We start from the raw sequence: 19,281 nt of genomic DNA on the forward strand, positions 1-19,281 counted from the left end.
CACTGAGGTGGGGGTAAACGTTTCACTTCTGCTGCCTTGCCTCTCACTAATGGATTCTGAACTCTTTGGACAAGTTACTTGCACCATGATCTATATGTACTAGGAACTAGTAAATTTTTATGGATTTATTAAATGTCTCTTTGTCCCCAGGTGGAAGAAGCTGGGCAGGTGTTCCTGTTGATGAAAAAGGATTATCGAATATCCCGAAATGTTCGCCTGGCTTGGTTCCTCAATCACCTGCATCAGACTGTGCAGGCCACACCCCAGGAGCTGCTGGTGAGGCCCAGAGACACACAGGATGTGAAGGGCTAGCCCTGAGGATCTGTTTTTTTAGGAGGGTGCTGGAAACACACAGGAGGGGAGACTAACTCTGAGGGGTCTGACTCTAGGAGGGGCAAGTGACTTTGCCCACAAGATGATTCCCCAGGGGAAATCTTTAATTGTTTTTCCAGCTCAGAAGAGTGCTTGGTTGGGTTGCAGAAGGTAGAACCAATGGTGTGTCATTTTGGATATGGAAGTCAGGTCCTGGAAAGAAAGGGGTGACTTCCTGACTCTTCCCTTTCCTCCCCATCCTAATTGTCAGCTTCAGTCTGAACAGGAGTTGGAAGTCCTCAGTGTCCTGCCTCCTGGGTGGCAGCCAGATGAACCGGTGGTCCCCAGGCCATTCCTCCTTGTACCATCCACCCGGGTCACCTTCCTGGCCTGGCAGTATCGGTTTGTCATTGAGCTGGACCTCAGCCCGTCTACTGGCATTGTGGTAAGAGGTTGGTTGAGGGGAGACAGTGGGAAGAAAGGATTGGGTGGGAAGTGAGGAGAAGAGGAGGGGCCTGGGATAAGTGAAGAATGATCCCACAATGATACCATTTTGGAAAGGAGACAGTTTTCCTTTACACAACGGAAGGAGTGGTGGGTGTTTGAAGACAGATCCCATTCATCTGTGGCACTGTATTTGGATGTGTGATCAACCTTAAGAGTCCCACTGACCCATGGAAGCTGCTTGTTTCTGCCCTCTGCTCAGGGCTGCCTTTGGTTACCCTTGAGAGACCTTTCTCTGCATTGCCCTCAGGATGATTCCACAGGGGAGATCTTGTTTGATGAAGTTTTCCACGCCCTCTCCCGCTGCCTAGGCGGGCTGCTCCGGCCCTTCCGAGTGCCTGGATCTTGCATCGACTTCCAACCTGAGATCTACGTCACTATCCAGGCCTACTCCTCAATCATTGGCTTGCAGTCCCACCAGGTATTGCATCCTTTCTTCAAGTTTGTATCCTCAGACCTAATTTCGGATACTCCACTGACCAAGTCCTTATCCTGTCTCCACTCTCCGTGCCCAAAGTCCCCAGCTCTCCTCGAACCTGTTCCTAGTCATCTCTGTGAGTCTCTCTCCTCTTAAGAAGCATCCATTGCTCTGGTCTTAAAGGGCCTTCCCATAGCATTAGGTGAGTTGGCATTGACTGGACAAATGCCCCTCTCATTCCTCCTCTAAGTCTCTGGTTCTGGCCACTGAATGACTGTTTTCTCTCCCCCGTTCCCTTTAGTTCCATCAGAAGGTTAGCTAATGTCCTAACTCCTTGCACTACCAGCAGGAGAAACAAAGACCCAGAAACATAATTTCTTCCAAGGACAGAGGAGGGTCATTTTTCTCCTAGAGCCCTGTGAACTGTTGGGTGTAATGCTGACTACACAGATAATTACAGGGCTTATCCAGCACCCAAGCAGGCCATCAGAAGGCACTCCTTTTTGGAGAATGGCCAAGTCTGTTACTGGAATATCTGTATTGGGCTTAGATAAGCATTGGTCCAGTTTCCCTTCATCTACTCTTAACCACCCTCAACTCACTGGTAGAGGCTTACCCTGAAATTGTCCCTGATGGCTTCATTGTCACCTTAGCTGTCAAACTGGCTTTGAGAGAAGGCGATGCAAGGAACAGTATCTGAGGGGCTGAAGTATACACAAGGCAATTGGTACATGCCTGGATCCCAGCCCTCTGCCCTGGTTTAAAGTGTTCTCCTAGTGCAGGTGTTAGGACTGTTGGTTGTGGGCTACATCCCCAGACTTTGCAGGTGCTCACAGTCAAGGCGGGAAAAGCTTGGATATTACGTAATCACTCAACACTTGGTTCACTTTGACAAACACTTACTAAAGCCTGACTGGGCTAGGTCCTGGAGACACAGATGAATCAGACCCTGTCCCTATCCTGATGGGAGGGGTTGAGAGTTAGTTGTGGAGACAGATATAAAAGGGGGTAATTTCAGTTGAATGTGATAAGGACACTGGTAAGTTTTGACTCGTGCTATGGGAGCACCCAGCCAAGCCTGGGGCAGCAACAGGAGAGACTTTCGGACAAAGAGGCATTTGAACTGAATCTTGAAGGATGAATTGATGTTAACTAATCAAAGAAGAGGAAATGAGCTTTCCAGGCAGAGGGGCCAGCAAAAGCAAAGACACAGAGCTATGAAACTGTGCTCTCAGACAGGGGTTCTAGGGAACTACATGTTACTCAGTTGCACACAATGAAGTTTGAATGATGGGGGGAAGGTTAGGGGGTTGGTAAAGAGGAGACTGGAGAGATAAGTGGGGGCAGAATTATGAAAGGCCTTGAATGTCATGGCTAAGAACTTGTACTTTATTCTGTAGGGGAGTTTAGTGTGGTGGTGAAGAGCACTGGATCTGGAATAACAGTGCCTTATGTGCTTCCTGGCTATACCACTTACTGGCTGTGTGCTCTTATGCAAGTTACTTAACCTCTCTGTGCATCTGGGTCTTTTCTCCAAAATGGGGATGTCAACAGTACCAGTACTGCATGGTGATTGAATTAATAAATGTCAAGCATTTAAAACAGTGCCTGCCACATAGAAAACATGCAAATGTTAGCTGTTAGAACTATTAGCCATGGGTAGAGAACCACTGGAGGTTTGGAATGTCAGTGACAGGATCAGATGCGTACACTAGGAAGATCACACTTGTTTGTGGCCGGTGAGAAAGATGGATGGGGGGCAAATTCTGGATTGGGGAGAACAGGCAGAAGAGTATTGCAGCATGGGAAAGGAGATAAGTCCTGAACGAGGACAGCAGCTGTGGAGAAGACAAGGACTGAGAACTTAGGTAAGCCTCCAGGGCCACTTGCCACTAAGTCAGCTAAGAAGTCAGACAGCTTCCTCACTGTCTCTGTAGCTCCCTCAAGATGCATCCTGCTGTTTTTCAAAACAAACAAACAAACAAAAAGTCACGTTTATAATACATGCCCAGTGAAGGAGATTTGAAAAATACGTAAAATATAAAAAACTCACAAAACTCACTTATAATAACCACCCATAAATAACTACTATTGACATGTTGTGGACTGTGTTTCTTCTCTTTGAGTTTGTGTTTACTTCCCTCACCACCACCCCTCCATCCAGAGAGAGGAGAAACATCAGGCTCATTCTAAACACACAGTTTTACATCCTGCTTTTTTAACATATGATATGGGCATTTTTCCGTGTCACTAAATATTTTTGAAAATACAATTTTTAATGACCACTTGTCTTAATATTTTATCATATTTTGTCATTATATATTTAACCAAACCTTTACTGTTGGACCCTTAGGTTGACCCAGTTTTCACTCTTCTAAACAATACAGCTTTGAGCATCTTTCTCACCTTTTCACAGCCCCAGTTCCCACTATTCCTCTGATTCTGTTTCTCTTCTCACAGTCAGGCCTTTAGTGGTCCAGAGTCCCGCTCTGCCCTCTTCTGGCTGTCCCCACCCACTCACCTGAATAGAGAGAAGAAGTAGCTGTTGCACGGGAGGGCAGGGGTTGGGGAGAAGTGGGCAGGTAGGAGTCTGATGGGGGCAGGGAGAGAGGAGAGATCCCAAGGGCCACCACAGGGACCACCAGGCCTTTATAAAATTTTTAGGATGGGGACACTTATTTATGTCGAGAATAGAAGGAAGGAAACCCCATGGAGAGAGAATGAAGCTATTAGATAAAAGATCCAAGAGTGGATGGAACGATTAGCTTTAGGGAGAAAAAGGAGGAAGAGGAATCTTTTCTTCTGAGCCTGAAAGGAAGAACTAGAACACAGATAGATATAAACATCTAGCAAACACTGAGGACATTTTCGATGGGTTGGAGAGTAGTACACCCTCAGGGTTAGGGTGAGTGGGTAGTTCCTGTTGACTTGTTTCCTTTCTCTGTGAAGAGGGGGGTGGGAATTATCTGCTGAGGGTAAAAGGAAAGAAGGAGCATTCACTGGGGGAGTAAGATTTTGAGCTTAAAAAAGAGAAAAGGTCCAGAACAGCTTCTGTGTGCAGTGCTTAGAAATCAACAAGAATAAGAAAGTACGAGTCAATGAAAAAGGCTTTGCCTGGCCAGATAGGGCAGCTTATAGACAATGTTCTGGAGGCCAAGGTGGAGGAAACTGGAAGATCTTACGGTGCCTCCATGCTTGGGGAAGCCCAGTGTGGAGAATAAATAGGGAGACCAGAGGGGTACTGCCCAGTGTCCCCCTGACCTTCATGTCTTGCTCTTTCCACTGTGCTTCTCAGGTGCTGGTCCAGGGCTGCCTTTTGGACCCTTCCCAGCGGGAGGTGTTCCTGCAGCAGGTGTATGAGCAGCTCTGTCTCTTTGAGGATAAGGTGGCCACCATGCTGCAGCAGCAGTATGATTCCCAGAGCCAGGTATGTGGGAGAGAAAGTGGGTAGAGGCCACTTAGAAAGAGGAGCTGTTAAGGGACAGAGAGGAGAGAGGAAGGACAAGCCAAATATTATAGAGGGAGAAGACAGCAGAAAAAAAGGACTGAAAGCCAGGGACAGAGGGAGCCAAGGAAAGAAGTGCTAGTGAGTGCACACAACAGGTTTCCTGTTGAAGAGGGCTTGGATACACTCCCCAAGACACACGTTCTTGCTGGGAGAAAATGTGAAGGCCATTTGCTTGTGTTTTTTCAGTCTTGGATCTTCTCCCCCAGTGGCTCTGAGAAGGTGATCATGGGTGACTTTGATCTCTAGTATTTTGTACAATCAGCGATAAAGCTGCTTGGGCTCACTACAGTGCACTCTCTCGTTCCTTTAGATATCCTAGAAGTAGCCAGGCAGATAGCAGTTCTGTATGTCTGAAGACTTAATCTGATTGATGTGTAAGATGTTTCATAACGGCGATGGGAAAAATATGGGAAAGGGGCCTTATTGGCAAAAGGTGGGGAAGCCCTGCTCCAGTACAGTGTGGTGCTTCATCTGGTGCTGGACTCCCTGCCCATCTGAGGGTCAGTATCCAAACACACATTAGGGGAGGGAGCATAGTCAGGACTTGGCCACACAGTAGGGGAATTGGGGTCCTCACAGGATTAGGCCCATCTGGCCTGGGCAGTGCTGGGCTATAAATTCTGGTTTTGCTGTGGATGGGGCAGCAGTGCCATTTGTCCCATTCTATCTTTTCTGTAACTTGAGCCAGGCAGAGGACCAGTCTCCAGACTCAGGGGAGCCCCCAGGCCGGAAAGTGGGAGTCTCCATGGTGACAGCTGATCTTGGACTGGTCAGTATGATCCGTCAGGGCATCTTGGCGCTGCAGTTGCTGCCGTCAAACTCTAGTGCAGGTCAGTAGAAGGAATGTTGGTGGGATTGGGGAAAAGGGGGAATACAGGAAGGGAAGGGGGCATTATCAGCAAAGATAGAGGTTCCAGGGGATCAGTGGGCCCCAGGGAAGAGTGTCTGTTTCCTTGTTTGTAAAACGTAAGTGTTTCTTAGTGTATATCTCAAGTACTCCCTTCTCTGACAACTGTCATGGACCCTAGTGGGAAGGAGTAGAGCACCAAGGTCGTCACTTAGGAGGAAGTTGGGATCCAGCCCTCAAGAGGAAGGAACAGGAGGAAAGGAGAGAAGGAAAGGTGCTGGAGGATTATAAAACACATTGGTTGGTGGACACTGAGGCCCCGTCCATCAGATGCCTCCCCGTGACTTTGATCAGGCCAGAGTCCCCAGGTCTGAGTCTGATGCTTCCTGCTCCAGGTATCATTGTGATCACAGATGGGGTGACCAGTGTCCCTGATGTTGCTGTCTGTGAGACGTTGCTGAACCAGCTTCGCAGTGGCACTGTGGCTTGTTCCTTTGTGCAGGTGAGGACTTTCTGGGAAGGAGGAGAGGGAGGTGTCGTATATCACAAGGTGGGATGTGGCTGGTTACTTTCTTGCAGGCAATGATTTCCCAGGTAAAGCCAATGACATAGTTCTGGAGGGTGGGGGGGACATCATGTCTAGAACAGGGTGGGTACTGTGGTGGGAGAGGACTCTCATCTTTGTCCTCTTTCCTTAGGATGTGAGAGGCAGCATGTTACAGTAAGAAGAATGCAGAATTTGCAGTCTGGCAGTCAGTTCCAGTCCCACCTCTCTTATTAGATTAATTATTACTGTTTTGGTTGCAAGGGTCAGAAAACCCAGCTCAAACTGGCTTAAGCAGAGGAGAGAGTAGGTATATTCAGGGACCTGCAGCCAGTTTGGATTGACAGACTATAGGATAGGAGGCAGAGAGCTGTGGGAAACAAGGCTGAAGGGTAGGCATGGGCCAAGCATGGAAAGCCGCTTCTGCTGTGTTAGGCGTTCCAGCATAATTCTGCGGGTGATGCAGATATATGGAAGGAAAAGCACTAGCTAGGTGTATGTTTTATAAAGGTCACTCTTGTTGCTGGGGGAAGGGCAGGAGAGAAGGCAGGGAGGCTGTTAATTGCAGTGGTCAGGTGAGAGAGGATCAGGGTTTAAACTGGGGGAATTCAGGGTAAGAGAGAAGGTGGTAGGATTGAGGAAATGAAGCGGTAGAGTCAACATAACTTATGATCAGCAGAATGTAAGGGGTGAGCAAGAGAGAGGGGCTAAGGATGTCTCCAAGTTTCTGACTTCACTGATGACTGTGTATCTGGCAGAGCAAACAGAGAGCAGCAGCTGGGGTGGAGTGAGGACAGGACGATGAATCCAGGTGTGCGCATGTTGTGTTTGAGGTGCCTGTGGGTCAACAGGGTAGCTGTAAAGCATCACCTCTGGAGTTAGGCATGCCTGGCCGGCATCCTGGCTTCACTTACTGGCTGTGTGACATGGAGCACATCACTGTCACTTCTTGGTTGGATTCATTTGTAAATGGGTGAGATGATGCATTTAAAGGGCTTAGCATAATGCATAATTACGTAATAAATGACTGCCGTTCATAGCAGTTAGCAGTTGGATATGCAGATCGGATACTCAAGAGACAGCACTAGCTGAGATATAGCAAGTTAGGATTTGGCAGCCGACACATGGTGTTTGAGAAGGGAGGAGGGTCCCCAAAGAACCTGGGGGCCACCAGTGTTCAAAGATCTTTCATAGGAAGAGGGCCCAGCAAAGAATGAAGGGAAATCATCAGACAAGAACTGGGAGCTCTGGTGTCAAAAATTTCAGAGTTTGGGGGAAAAAAGGAGAACTTAACAGCATGGGATGCAGCAGAGAGATAATGTAAAATGAGGAATGAAAAGTACCCTTTGGGAGATCAGCTTGGTGCTTTGTGACCACCTAGAGGGGCGGGGTAGGGAGGGTGGGAGGGAGATGCAAGAGGGAGGGGATATGGGGATATATGTATATGTATAGCTGATTCACTATGTTATACAGCGGAAACTAACACACCATTGTAAAGCAATTATACTCCGATAAAGATGTTAAAAAAAAAGAAAAGTGCCCTTTGGGTTTGGCGATTAGGAGGTGGTTATGGGGATTTTTTCCAGGCCATTTCAGTGAAGAGGCGGTGAGGGAAATGATTGCAGTGGATTGAAGAGTGGATAGAAGAGAAGGAAGTAGAGAAAAGTGTTGACACGCAGAATTTGGTTGTTCAGATCAAGTGGGGAGCGAGAGAGAATGGCAGCCAGAGGGGAGTACAGGGTGGAAGGAGAGGGGTGTTCTGCTTTGTTTTGTGTTTTAAGCTAGAGACTTCAGCATGTTTCCAAGGAGCTGTGATAAAGCAGAGTTTGAAAATAAGGGAAAGGAAAGGAAGCCGGATGGAGTAAAGTCCGTAAATTGACAGGAGGGCATTGGCTCAAGAAACAGATGGAGGGACTCTTTAGGAGCAGGAGAGTGTCACTTCTTCTTTGAGACTGGATAGAAGTGAAGATGTAGATAAATTCTGCCAAGGGGGCCTCTGATTTCTCTCCAAAGTAGAAGGTGAGGATATGTACTGGAGGGAGGGAGGGAGGGAGGCAGAGCTGGGAAGGAGGAGCGGCACTGAGGACGGCCCCGAAGGACTAGCTGGGTTGGGTGTCATATGTTTTGATGTGGTGCCAACCTACACAACTATGTAGTTTTTTTTTCCATTTGGGATTCATTGGGATCTCATTTGGGATCTGGGTATAGAACTTGTGATCCTAGTTGGGGTTTTCAGGTGGAAGCAGAGAAAAGGTGAAGACAGCCAGGGAGTTGAGAATGATGCATAAGAAGTTGCTTGCCCATGGGGTCCAGGCTGGGTTGAGAAAGGAGGGCCAGGAGGACGTGGATAGATTTGAAAAGAGTAGAGATTCAAGGCCTGGGAGCCTTAATGAAGTCAAAGAGCAGCAGGAGGAGGATGGAAGGAACCTAAAAATGGGACAAAGTTGTGTGTAATCAGTCGGATGTGGCAATTGAATTTGCAAAGAGGAAGTAGTTCCAGGTGAAGCCCAGGGCCAATGTGTAGTCAGAGGGCAGGTGAGTGGAATAAGGTTCCTGGTGATAAGGGGTAAGGAGCAGAGAGGCCAGGGAATTGAATGAACCATCTAGAGTACATCTGCAAAGGGCCAACTAGTAAACTTTTTTTTTTAAATATAAATTTATTTATTTATTTATTTTTGGCTGCGTTGGGTCTACGTTGCTTCATGCGGGCTTTCTCTAGTTGCGACTAGCGGGGGCTACTCTTCGTTGCGGTGCACAGACTTTGCATTGTGGTGGCTTCTCTTGTTGCGGAGCATGGACTCTAGGCATGTGGGCTACAGTAGTTGTGGCTCGCGGGCTCTAGAGCGCAGGCTCAGTAGTTGTGGCGCAGCGCTTAGTTGCTCCACGGCATGTGGGATCTTCCCGGACCAGGGATTGAACCTGTGTCCCTTGCGTTGGCAGGCAGATTCTCAACCACTGCGCCACCAGGGAAGTCCCCCAACTAGTAAACATTTTAAGCTTTGTGGGTCATGTGGTTGTCACAACTACTCAGCTGTGCTCTTATATCCTGAAAGGAGGCACAGACGATAAGAAAATGTATGGGCATGGCTGTGTTCCAATAAAACTTTATTTATTTATTTATTTATTTTACTTATGTTATTTATTTATCTTTTTGGCTACGTTGGGTCTTTGCTGCTGCATGCGGGCTTTCCCTAGTTGTGGCAAGCACGGGCTACTCTTCGTTGCGGTGCGTGGTCTTCTCATTGAGGTGACTTCTCTTGTTGCAGAGCATGGGCTCTAGGCATGCGGGCTTCCATAGTTGTGGCATGCAGGCTCAGCAATTGTGGCTCGCGGGCTCTAGAGCGCAGGCTCAATAGTTGTGGCACACGGGCTTAGTTGCTCTGCGGCATGTGGGATCTTCCCGGACCAGGGCTCGAACCCGTGTCCCCTGCATTGGCAGGTGGATTCTTAACCACTGTGCCACCAGGGAAGTCCCAATAAAACTTTATTTACAAAAATAGATGATAGGCTAGATTTGACCACAGGTTATATGTTGTTTGCCAATCTCCAATCTTTAGGCTTGGTGCTCAAAATATGGTCCACAGTCCAGCAGCCTTGGCATCACCAGGGAGCTTGTTAGAAATGCAAAATCTCAGGCCCCACCCCAGACCTACTGCATTTTAACAAAATCCCCAGGTGTTTTGTGTGCACCCTAAAGTTTGAGAAGCACTTTGTTAGACACTGTAGTCTTGAGATGATGACAGGAATCCAATGAACCAGTGGCCAAAATCTTTAGTGAATGGGGGCAGGCTGGTATTTGAGGTGGAGCAAGAGGGGTGTGGCTAGATGGCATGGGCTTCAGACAGAAGGGCTCAGGGAAGGAAAGCTGCAGAGCAGTGGTCTGTCTTGGGAGAACACTGGCCCACTTCCCACCGTGTGGGTCAGGGATGGGAGCAGCCACCCAGCCTGGTGCCTCTTTTGGAGCTAGGTCTCTAATTGCTCACTTTCTTCAGGTAGGAGGAGTTTATTCTTATGACTGTAGTTTTGGCCATGTGCCCAACGTGGAACTGATGAAGTTCATCGCGATGGCAACATTTGGCTCCTACCTGTCCACTTGTCCTGAGCCCGAGCCAGGCAACCTGGGCCTGACTGTCTACCACCGGGCGTTTCTCCTCTACTCCTTCCTGCGCAGTGGGGAAGCCCTGAACCCTGAATATTACTGTGGTGAGTGCAGACTGGGGCAGGTGTGGGAACGGGGGAATATAATGTGGACCTAGAGATGACACAGGAATCCATCTAGGGCTTGGGTCCCCGGGGCACTAGCAGTATAACTGGGGCTGACGGCTTTGGCACTGTTCTCTTGCGACTCAGTGTAACCTCTGCTCCTGTGCCGCTGTCAGCTAACAGATAAAACACTTTCCCCTTCCCCATCCTCACTGGTCTTCTAGGCTCTCAGCACCGCCTGTTTAATGAGCACCTGGTCTCCGCAAGCAGCAACCCTGCCTTGGCCCTGCGCCGGAAGAAGCACACGGAGAAGGAGGTGCTGGCTGACTTGGTCAGCACCGTGTCTGTGCGGCTTCGAGAGGGCTACAGTGTCCGAGAGGTCACACTGGCCAAAGGTAAGGGTTTAGGCCCTGCTGTATCCCACAAGTCTGAACAAAGCAGAAGACACACATGTACCGTGCATGAGAGGGTGTCTCAGTGACAGATTCTGCCTATCACTTGAGACAAGTGGGTTCTGAGTTGCCTTCAGGGCTTAGTTCTCATAGCATTTAGCTTCCCAATTCCATCTCCTTTTGCCCCAGGTGAGTCAGCTGAGGATGGTGTGGTGTCCTGAACTTAGCTTTGTTTTCAGATTACTCCTACAAACTTCAGTTTGTTTCAGTTGGCAGGCTCTGGGCCTGCATTCTGTGGAACTACGCTTGGAACCTTTGGCCAGGCTAGAGTTCCATGTGGTAGGTGGGGTTTCGGATAGGACTCAGTCCCAGGCCTGGAGTCCCATGCCCTCCTGCCCTAACCAGCTCTCCTGCTTCCCCTGAAGGAGGGTCCCAGCTGGAGGTGAAGCTGGTGTTGCTGTGGAAACACAACATGCGCATCGAGTATGTGGCTGTGGCACCCTGGCCCCTGGAGCCTGAGGGCCCTCGAGGCACCCGGGTGGAAGTGACAATGGAAGGTGGCTATGACATCCTGCATGATGTGTCCTGTGCGCTAAGGCAACCCATTCGCTCGCTGTATCGGACCCACGTTATCCGGCGGTTCTGGAATACGCTGCAGAGGTGAGTGAGGTCACCGCTCAGTGAGGGATGCCCCATTTGTTGTGTGGAGGGACAGATGTGTGAAACTGGGGGCTAGAGAGGGTCACCCCGAGCACTAGGCTTGTGTCCAGGGCCCCCTGTGCCCCTGGGGCTCCCCTCCTCTGACTCACCAGAGTCCGGTGAGGCTCAGGGTTGGCACTTGTTCTGCAGCATTAATCAGACGGACCAGATGCTAGCCCACCTTCAGTCCTTCTCCTCAGTCCCGGAACATTTCACGCTTCCCGACAGCACCAAGAGCGGAGTGCCTCTCTTCTACATCCCGCCCGGCTCCACCACCCCGGTGAGGGGCCCCAACGCTCACTCTCCCCATCTTGTGCCCACCCAGACTTGGATTGGCACTGCATCTAGAGCCCAGAACCACGTTCGTTTTCCTCTCCTCTCAAATCTGAGGCCCCCAAACCAGGCCCCTAAGCTTTAGCCTTGAGAGCCCCCTCCCTCCTTCCACGCCCCCGGGGGAAGGAAGGGTCTATAGAGAGAGGCTGTCCTCAGCAGACCACGGGTGTCAGAGGTAAAGACTTGCAGAATGTCTAGGTGGTTGTCTCCCAGCTGGCTGCGAGCCCCCTTGCCCGTCTCCATGTGGCATACTCTGGCCTCCCCCAGCACCTTCAGCCAACCACCGTGAACTATGCACTTCCTGAAGACCATGGCTCCCTTTGTCCTGTGCTTTCTCCACACTCAGCCCCGGCTGTCAGCCTAGCACTGACAAGCAGGGGGCTTATGCTAGCAAATAATGGCCTCATCCTGGGGTCCTGCCATCACTCAGCGGCTTTCCTCCAAAGTCAGTGATGGAAGTTCCATCCTTTGCCTGGATTCAGCTTTAAAGGGCTACACAGCCTGTCCCTGGGCTCGTTCATCCTAATCCAGCCTTCGTATTGGAGGCCATTTTTGCCTCTGTCCCAGGCTGGGCCATGGGTTCCTTTAGCCTTACACCAGTGCCACCTCTGACCCCCTGAGCCCCACGACTCTGTTTGCTGCGTGGAGGTTATTCATGAATGCTCCTATAGGGCTGTCCTTCCTGTCCGCAGGTGCTCTCCCTTCAGCACAGTGGTTCCGACTCCTCGCACGCCCAGTTCGCTGCCTACTGGAAGCCAGTGCTGTCCATGGACGCTAACTCATGGCAGCGTTGGCTGCACATGCATCGCCTGGTGCTAATCCTGGAACATGACACGTGGGTATCCGCCATAGTCGGGCCATCGTTGGGGTGGAGGGGCTGGGGTGAGGGGACAGGGAGTGGTGGAGAAGGGAAGCAGCAGATGAGCCCGTACCGACCTTGGCCGAGATAACTCCAAGCCGTCCTAGCCCTCCTGCTCATGAGCCTTCAGATCCTCAGACAGGGCCTAGCAGAGAGAGGTAGCAGTCTGTTCTTCTGCCCCATGACTGGGGCTGGGAGGGCTGCCCTCTCTCCACACCCTCTTCCCAGGCCAATCCCCAAGCACCTGCACACCCCGGGCAGCAATGGCCGCTACAGCACCGTCCAGTGCAGGATCTCACACTCCTCGCTGACCTCCCTGCTCCGTGACTGGAGCAGCTTCGTGCTAGTCGAGGGCTATTCCTATGTGAAGCTGCTCTCCAGGTGGGCAAAGTGATGCCCCCTCACTCCTCCCCCTCCCCCTCATCCCACATCTCTTCCTCTCAGCCCAAACCCTCTCCCTCCTACCTCCTAAACCCATCTTCTCCCAGCCAAGGGCTGCTCACGGACTCCCTCCCGTTTCTCCCCAGTGCCCCAGACCAGCCCCCCTCCTCCTTCTACATGATCCGCATCATTTCCAAGGCCCCGTGCATGGTGCTCCGCCTGGGTTTCCCCATCGGCACGCCAGCACAGGCTCGGCACAAGGTGAGCTGGGCCCCGACTCACTCCCAGCCCAAGGAGCCCTGGAATGTTGACTAGCTCTTTCTCCCCAGACCCCCCAGGGCCAGGGCCAGTAGAGGGAGGAGCCCCCAGACCAAGTAAGGCTTGGGGTACAAGGCTTTCTCACCTTGCCTGTGGGCCCCTTCTCCACATCTGTAGGAGACGGGAGTAGGAGGGTCTGATCACATTTTTCCCTCAGATCGTGTCGGACTTGCAGGAAGAAATCCTGCGCCTACGTTTCCCCCACCGGGTGCAAAGCAAGGAGCCAACACCCAAGGTGAAACGAAAAGGGCTGGGGGGCGCCGGTGGGGCCAACTCTCCCTCCAAGTCCCCCCCCATGCTGGGGCCACAGCAGGCCCTGTCTGATCGGCCCTGCCTTGTGGTCCTGCATAAGCCACTGGACAAGCTGCTCATCAGGTTGGTAAAGAGAGTGGGGACAGGGCCAGGACCACGCGGGGGGCTGCGGCTAAGCTGGGTATGAGTAGAGATCAACTGGGGATTGCCCCCGTTGCTCAGGTATGAGAAGCTACCGCTGGACTACCGGGCACCCTTCTTGCTGACACTGGAGCCACCAGGGCCACTGCCCTTGGTGTCGGGCCGCTCAGCCTCTTCTAGCCTAGCGTCGCTATCCCGCTACCTCTACCATCAGCGCTGGCTCTGGAGCATCCCATCAGGACTGGCCCCCGCACTGCCGCTCAGCGCCATCGCCCAGCTCCTCTCCATCCTCACTGAGTACGTCACCGAGCCTGCGGGGCAACTTGGGCAGGGTCTAGTTTAGACTCTGGGTTTGGAAGCTGGCAGAAAGCCTAAGCCAGATACTGCCCCCTCTCAGCCCCAGTTTCTGCTGCAGCCGCTGCTATGCAGAGGATCCAGCACAGAGCAGTGTGGGCTGCTGCCCTCCCCACCAGAACTCCCCCGACTCAGTTTATTTTGGCCTCTGGCCCTAACTGGGCCTGCCACCCCTGAGGGACCAGTCGTTTGGGCAGGGCCACCAGCAGACAAGTCTGCCTGGATGGCTGCTGGAAAGTGGGTATATAAGTGGCGCGGGAAGCAGGGGCTGTACACTGAGTGTCTCTTCCCATCTCATCCTGTCCCCACCCCCACTCTTGTGGGGCTTCAGAGTCCGGCTCTCGGAAGGGTTCCACTTTGCCTGCAGCGGGGAAGGAATCATCAACATGGTCCTGGAGCTTCCAATTCAGGTATGTGCTGTCCCTCACGACCCCTCCCGCCAAGGTCCAGCATCATCCCAGGGATACTCGCCTCTGAGCTGGGTTGGGACCGCTGGAAACGCTGCCTCACAGGGACTCTGTGGCCAGAGGACCCAAGGCCTGAGGCCAGTCCCAGGACAGTGTGGCGAGGGGACTAAAGTGCTGAGGGTCAGAGCTGGGCCAGGCCAGATCTCTGCCTGGGCTGGGGCAGGGCCAAGCTCTCCCATCCTGTCCCAGAACGAGCCCCCGGGGCAGGCTGCAGTCGAAGAGAGGCACACGTGCGTCGTCCAGTACATCCTCTTCCCCCCGCACTCTACCTCCACCAAGGACAGGTGAGGCCCAGCCCCTCTCTGAGCCGCCTTGCTCCACATTCCCCCTTCTTCCTACTGTCCCCTGAAGTTCTGTCTCCCAGTGCTGAGAGTTGGGGCGGGGGATACTGTCTCCAGATGCTTCACTGGGCAGACGCAGGTCTGGAGAGACCACGTGTGAATTGTGGCTGTCCCGTGTGCCCTGGCCTTCCCGCCCTCCATGGACCAACTCCCAACCAGGTGGTGATGGGCTGGACTCTCCTTTCTTCCAGTCTCAGAGCCCTTCCTCCTTTAGCTTCTCAACAGATGATGACAATGATGTGGAGGTGGAGGCCCTGGAGGGAGACTCGGAGCTCAACCTGGTCACCGAGGTGTGGGTGGAGCCACAGTATGGACGAGTGGGACCTGGCCCTGAGAGCTGGAGGCACCTCCAGGACTTGGCATACTCTGAGATCCCTCGAGCTGTGAGTGGCCTCAGGAGTACCCCACCACTTACCAGGTTGGGTGCATCCCCTTGGGAGCAGCACAGCTTGGCGGCTTCCTGGTCCCCCTGAGTCTCTGTGTTCTGAATGTCCGTGACTGTGAGGGCTTCCTTGAGAGCTGGAGGCTGGGGTCCTCTGGGCCAGGAGGGGCTGACCCCTGCCCTCTGCTATTCCTCCCCTAGCTCCACCCTCGGGATGCTGCCTGCATAGGCTCCATGCTGAGCTTTGAGTACTTGATACAGCTGTGCCAGAGCAAGGAGTGGAGTCCCCTGCCCCCAGAGCCGAGGGTCTCTGACGGTCAGTGGGGAGGGGGCCCCTGGGGAGGAGCAGGGGAGCGGGTGGGGAGAAGGCAGCCACAGTCAGGGACTGTGGGCCTCACTGTGCTCTTGTCTTCCTTCCCTCCCTCCCAGGATTGGACCAAGGAGGAGACGCCTGTGTCCACGAGATCCCTTTCCATTTTGACCTAATGGGACTGTTGCCGCAGTGCCAGCAGATCCAGATGTTCTTCCTTCTGCTTTCCAGAGGTGGGTGAACCTTGTACCTAGAGGGCCAGCCAGCCAGGGAGTGTTAGAACATAGAGGGCAGATGAGTCTGCGAATGAGCGGAAGAGTGAGGGCGCAGGAGGGGGCTTGGAGGCTGCAGGAGGGGCCGGGCTGGTTGGGGCTGAGCCGGGGGCGCCGGGCAGCAGGAGGCCCTTGGTGCTGAGCAGAGTGTGTGTCGGGCAGAGCCAGAGGGCGTCCCTCTCGCCGAGGGGCCCTGTCCCGCCAACGACATGGTGCTGTGCCTGCTGCACAGCTGCCTGGGGCAGGAGCTGAGTGACCGGGAGCTCCCGCTGCCCGCCGCCGACCAGGCCGCCTTCCTGCGCGAGGTGCTGCGGAGGAGCTGCCACAGTCCACGTGAGCCCCCACCTCGTTCCCGGCACCGGACTTTGGCCCAGCCGCTTTCCCCCACCCCACAGGGTGCCTTCTGTCTGGGTCTTGGCCTCCCCTTCCCTTCACCTCCGAGCCCTGCCTCTCTTGCTGGCCCTGCTCTCTCCCACCTCCCTCTACCCCCATTGTAGGTCCAGAGGGGCCACCACTGGGGGACTGTGGGATCCTGAAGGATCAAGCAGGCGGCAGCGCCCAGGCCAGCGGAGACTCAGTTCTTCCCACCCGGGTCAGCACTGCTGCATCCCCTTGAGCCCTTTGTCATAGTGACCTCCTGCCGTCCCCACATATTCACACCCCAGCTTTCCATCACTGGGGATACTAAGTGCCCCCCTCCACTGACAGGATGCCATCATTCCCCTTGGTCCCCGATCTTGCAAGCTATCCCTGAGGATGGACTCTCGGGCGGAGGAAGAGAGCGGGCATTGGATGGTCCCTTATAGATGGCTCTAAGTTTGTTTCTCTCTTACAGAGTCTAGGCCCTTCTGAAACTCTCGGGCCTGTCAATTCTGCCCAGTCCCCTCAGTGGCGCTGCTATGCAAGGCTTGTGACCCCCCAGCATGTGTTTCTGACTTTCCTCCCTGCGACCTTCTCAGGTACCAACCGCTGACCTCTCTCACTAACCCCCTCAGATACAAGCCCTGGAGCTCCCTCGCCAGCCCAGCAGGCGGCTCTGAGTTATGTCTTGCTTTTCCTTTTCAGATGTCCAGCATCTGGCTGCCTGTGGCCTGGAGGGACCCTCTCAAGAGGAGACAAAGTCTAAGTTCGAGGACTGCAGTGGGGCTCCCAGCCTGAAAGATCTGGGAGGAACTGGGGTCAGGGCAACAAAGTCCCAGGTCCCCATCCTCAGTGTCACCCCAGCCAGCGGTAAGGCTGCTGACTCTTAAGTCAGTTAAGCTGCAGCGGGAATGGGAACAGATAAGAGGTCTCAAAGCCATGTGCCACCTCTTGCCCACAGACAGTGCCCAGAATCCAGGAGAGCTGAGCCCACCCTTCCATCGGGACTTACCAGCTTACACTGGGCGCCAGGCTTCACAGACAGAGGGTGCAGATGGGCCCCGGACCCGGTGTCCTGTCTACATCTATAGCTGTTCCCTGGAAGCGCTGAGGGAGCAGATGGTGGGTGTGCAGCCCCCTCAGGCGCCCCGAGACCTCGTCTTCCGGTGAGTGCCCTCAGTGTTGACCTAGGTCCTCTCCCAACCCCCAGCCAACCGTGGCCCCCATCTGTGGCTCAGATACATACTCAGGGGTACGGACAGACAGGTTGATGGTCAGTGGCAGGAGCTCAGCTTCTGAGCCGTGTCCTGCCCATTTCGTGCTGGACTTCCTCAGCACATCAGTTGAGCTTGCTGGGCCGTGAATACATTTGGTAGGGACCTAGGGATGATCCACTGTAAGGTTGGGGATGGTGAGTCTGAGGTGTCACCAGGGGAGCTGGCCCAGCCCTCTCTTTCCGCCTGTTTCTAGGACTCAGCTCCTCGACCAGCCTGCCCTCTCCTCAGCCTGGATGGAGCCCAGGCACAAGGAGGCAGCTACCCACTGTGCCTTGCTGCAGGAGCATGCACAGCGATGCTACGTCCGTGGTGAGTGTGACGCCGTGGCAGGGAGGAGCCCACTTTGCAGGATTACGGGCGTGGGGACTGGAGAGGCCCTTGCAGAGCTTGACCCTCGTGGCCCCTTCCACTTCCACCAGGGCTGTTCCGGAGCTTGCAGCAAGCACAGAGCGTGACCTCGCAGGACATGCTGATAGCAGTGGACGCCTGTGAGGAGCTACTACAGGAAGTAGACATCACCCCTTTTCTGCTCGCACTGTGTGGCCACACTCGGGGTTTGCCTCATGCACCCCCAAGCCCTGGTCCTCTCAGCCCTGGGCCCTTCAGCAGCAGTGTGGAGGAGGGCCCCGAGCCTCGGGAACGAGCTGTCTTGGCTTCTGAGTCCAGGTTGGGATGGTCCTTGAATGATGTATAAGGGGGCACACAGACAAAGCCCCTATAAGCAGGGGCCTTCTGACCCGGGGGAGTGGCTGTGCACGGTAGTCCCCAGCCGTGCTTTGTCCTGGCTTCCCACCCCTCCTGCCCAGGCTTCTTTCTCCCATTTGGCACCCACGGCGGTCTTCCTCTCCTACTCTCCTTGTTCTCCTGGCTCTCCTGTTCTGGTGTGGAGTGTTGAGCTAGATTAGGGGTGGGGAGTTGTCAGTGGCCATCAGTGAAAGTGGAAGTTTGTTCTGAGGACATTCACATAATAGTAGCAATCCCCCAAACTGTGAGTTTCATAGAGGCAAAAACTGTTGAAGGGAGGGAGAGAGGCATGCAGACAGACGGCTACGTGTCTGGTGTCTGCAGTGGGTCAGCACTGGGGAAACAGAAGGAGCGGAAGGATGAGTCCACTGATGACGCCCAGATCGGAAGTCCAGCCCAGTTCTCTCTACGGAGGTCTAGATCCCACACCTTTCATGCCTCCTAAATGAGTGCACTTTCTTCCCACCAACCCTTGCTTCTCCGCCTGTGTCCCTCCTCCACGGTGAAAGATCTCTCCCTCCACCCACTGGTCCAAGTCAGAAAACTGGGAGTCAGCCTTACTCATTCCTCTGTTTCACAGAAATGTCCAGCCACTAAGAAATGTGGAGGTTAGAGCCAAGACGGGTGGGTTGGCTCTCCTGGCCTCTTCCCGCCCGTGTCGTGTGCTAATAAGCACCCTTCCTAGAGGCAAAGACAGACAGGTGTGTGCTGCTCCCACTCGGGAAGCAGGCTCGTTTAGGCCTTGATGGTTCCTAACAATTCACTGTCCCCACCCCGCCCTGCCCACTCAGCATAGAGACCGAGGACCTAAGCGAGCCTGAGTTTCAGAGCACCCGTGTCCCTGGCCATCCAGACCCTGGCCTGGAGATATCTCTGACAGACGTCTGCCAGCTCAGAGGAGAGGCACACGATGCCCTGCATAGCCTCATCCAGGTGAGGGTAGAGAGGGCAGAGTCCTGCCTGCACGGGGGGGCAGTGGTCCCTCCTGGGTTGGGGGTGTGTAGGTGTCTGTTCTAGGGTGGGAGCAGTGTCCTGCCGAGCAGTGACTGACATCGTAGCCTCC

The 19,281-nt window shown here is 53.5% G+C and overlaps 1 protein-coding gene across 3 annotated transcripts in view; it reads left to right on the top strand.

Annotated features, from left to right (window-relative positions):
- Window positions 1-19,281, top strand: part of SZT2 (SZT2 subunit of KICSTOR complex) — a 51,493-nt gene that overhangs the window by 10,225 nt on the left and 21,987 nt on the right. Inside the window, exons 2-29 of one of the 3 annotated variants that reach the window (XM_068539697.1) lie at window positions 151-276; window positions 584-757; window positions 1,067-1,237; window positions 4,530-4,661; window positions 5,431-5,572; window positions 5,985-6,091; window positions 10,126-10,336; window positions 10,561-10,731; window positions 11,154-11,388; window positions 11,578-11,707; window positions 12,453-12,595; window positions 12,848-13,000; window positions 13,147-13,261; window positions 13,476-13,693; window positions 13,793-14,008; window positions 14,397-14,475; window positions 14,722-14,816; window positions 15,088-15,256; window positions 15,457-15,571; window positions 15,685-15,798; window positions 16,000-16,170; window positions 16,335-16,429; window positions 16,673-16,796; window positions 16,903-17,067; window positions 17,159-17,363; window positions 17,668-17,783; window positions 17,894-18,140; window positions 19,010-19,151. In XM_068539697.1, coding sequence (XP_068395798.1) covers window positions 151-276; window positions 584-757; window positions 1,067-1,237; window positions 4,530-4,661; window positions 5,431-5,572; window positions 5,985-6,091; window positions 10,126-10,336; window positions 10,561-10,731; window positions 11,154-11,388; window positions 11,578-11,707; window positions 12,453-12,595; window positions 12,848-13,000; window positions 13,147-13,261; window positions 13,476-13,693; window positions 13,793-14,008; window positions 14,397-14,475; window positions 14,722-14,816; window positions 15,088-15,256; window positions 15,457-15,571; window positions 15,685-15,798; window positions 16,000-16,170; window positions 16,335-16,429; window positions 16,673-16,796; window positions 16,903-17,067; window positions 17,159-17,363; window positions 17,668-17,783; window positions 17,894-18,140; window positions 19,010-19,151 — 4,281 coding nt within the window. The remainder of the gene's footprint in view (window positions 1-150; window positions 277-583; window positions 758-1,066; window positions 1,238-4,529; window positions 4,662-5,430; window positions 5,573-5,984; window positions 6,092-10,125; window positions 10,337-10,560; window positions 10,732-11,153; window positions 11,389-11,577; window positions 11,708-12,452; window positions 12,596-12,847; window positions 13,001-13,146; window positions 13,262-13,475; window positions 13,694-13,792; window positions 14,009-14,396; window positions 14,476-14,721; window positions 14,817-15,087; window positions 15,257-15,456; window positions 15,572-15,684; window positions 15,799-15,999; window positions 16,171-16,334; window positions 16,430-16,672; window positions 16,797-16,902; window positions 17,068-17,158; window positions 17,364-17,667; window positions 17,784-17,893; window positions 18,141-19,009; window positions 19,152-19,281) is intronic. The other 2 variants (XM_068539698.1, XM_068539699.1) reach the window with 2 other exon arrangements.

This window comes from Eschrichtius robustus, chromosome 3 (assembly GCF_028021215.1).
Source record: "Eschrichtius robustus isolate mEscRob2 chromosome 3, mEscRob2.pri, whole genome shotgun sequence".
Taxonomy (NCBI): Eukaryota; Metazoa; Chordata; class Mammalia; order Artiodactyla; family Eschrichtiidae; genus Eschrichtius; species Eschrichtius robustus.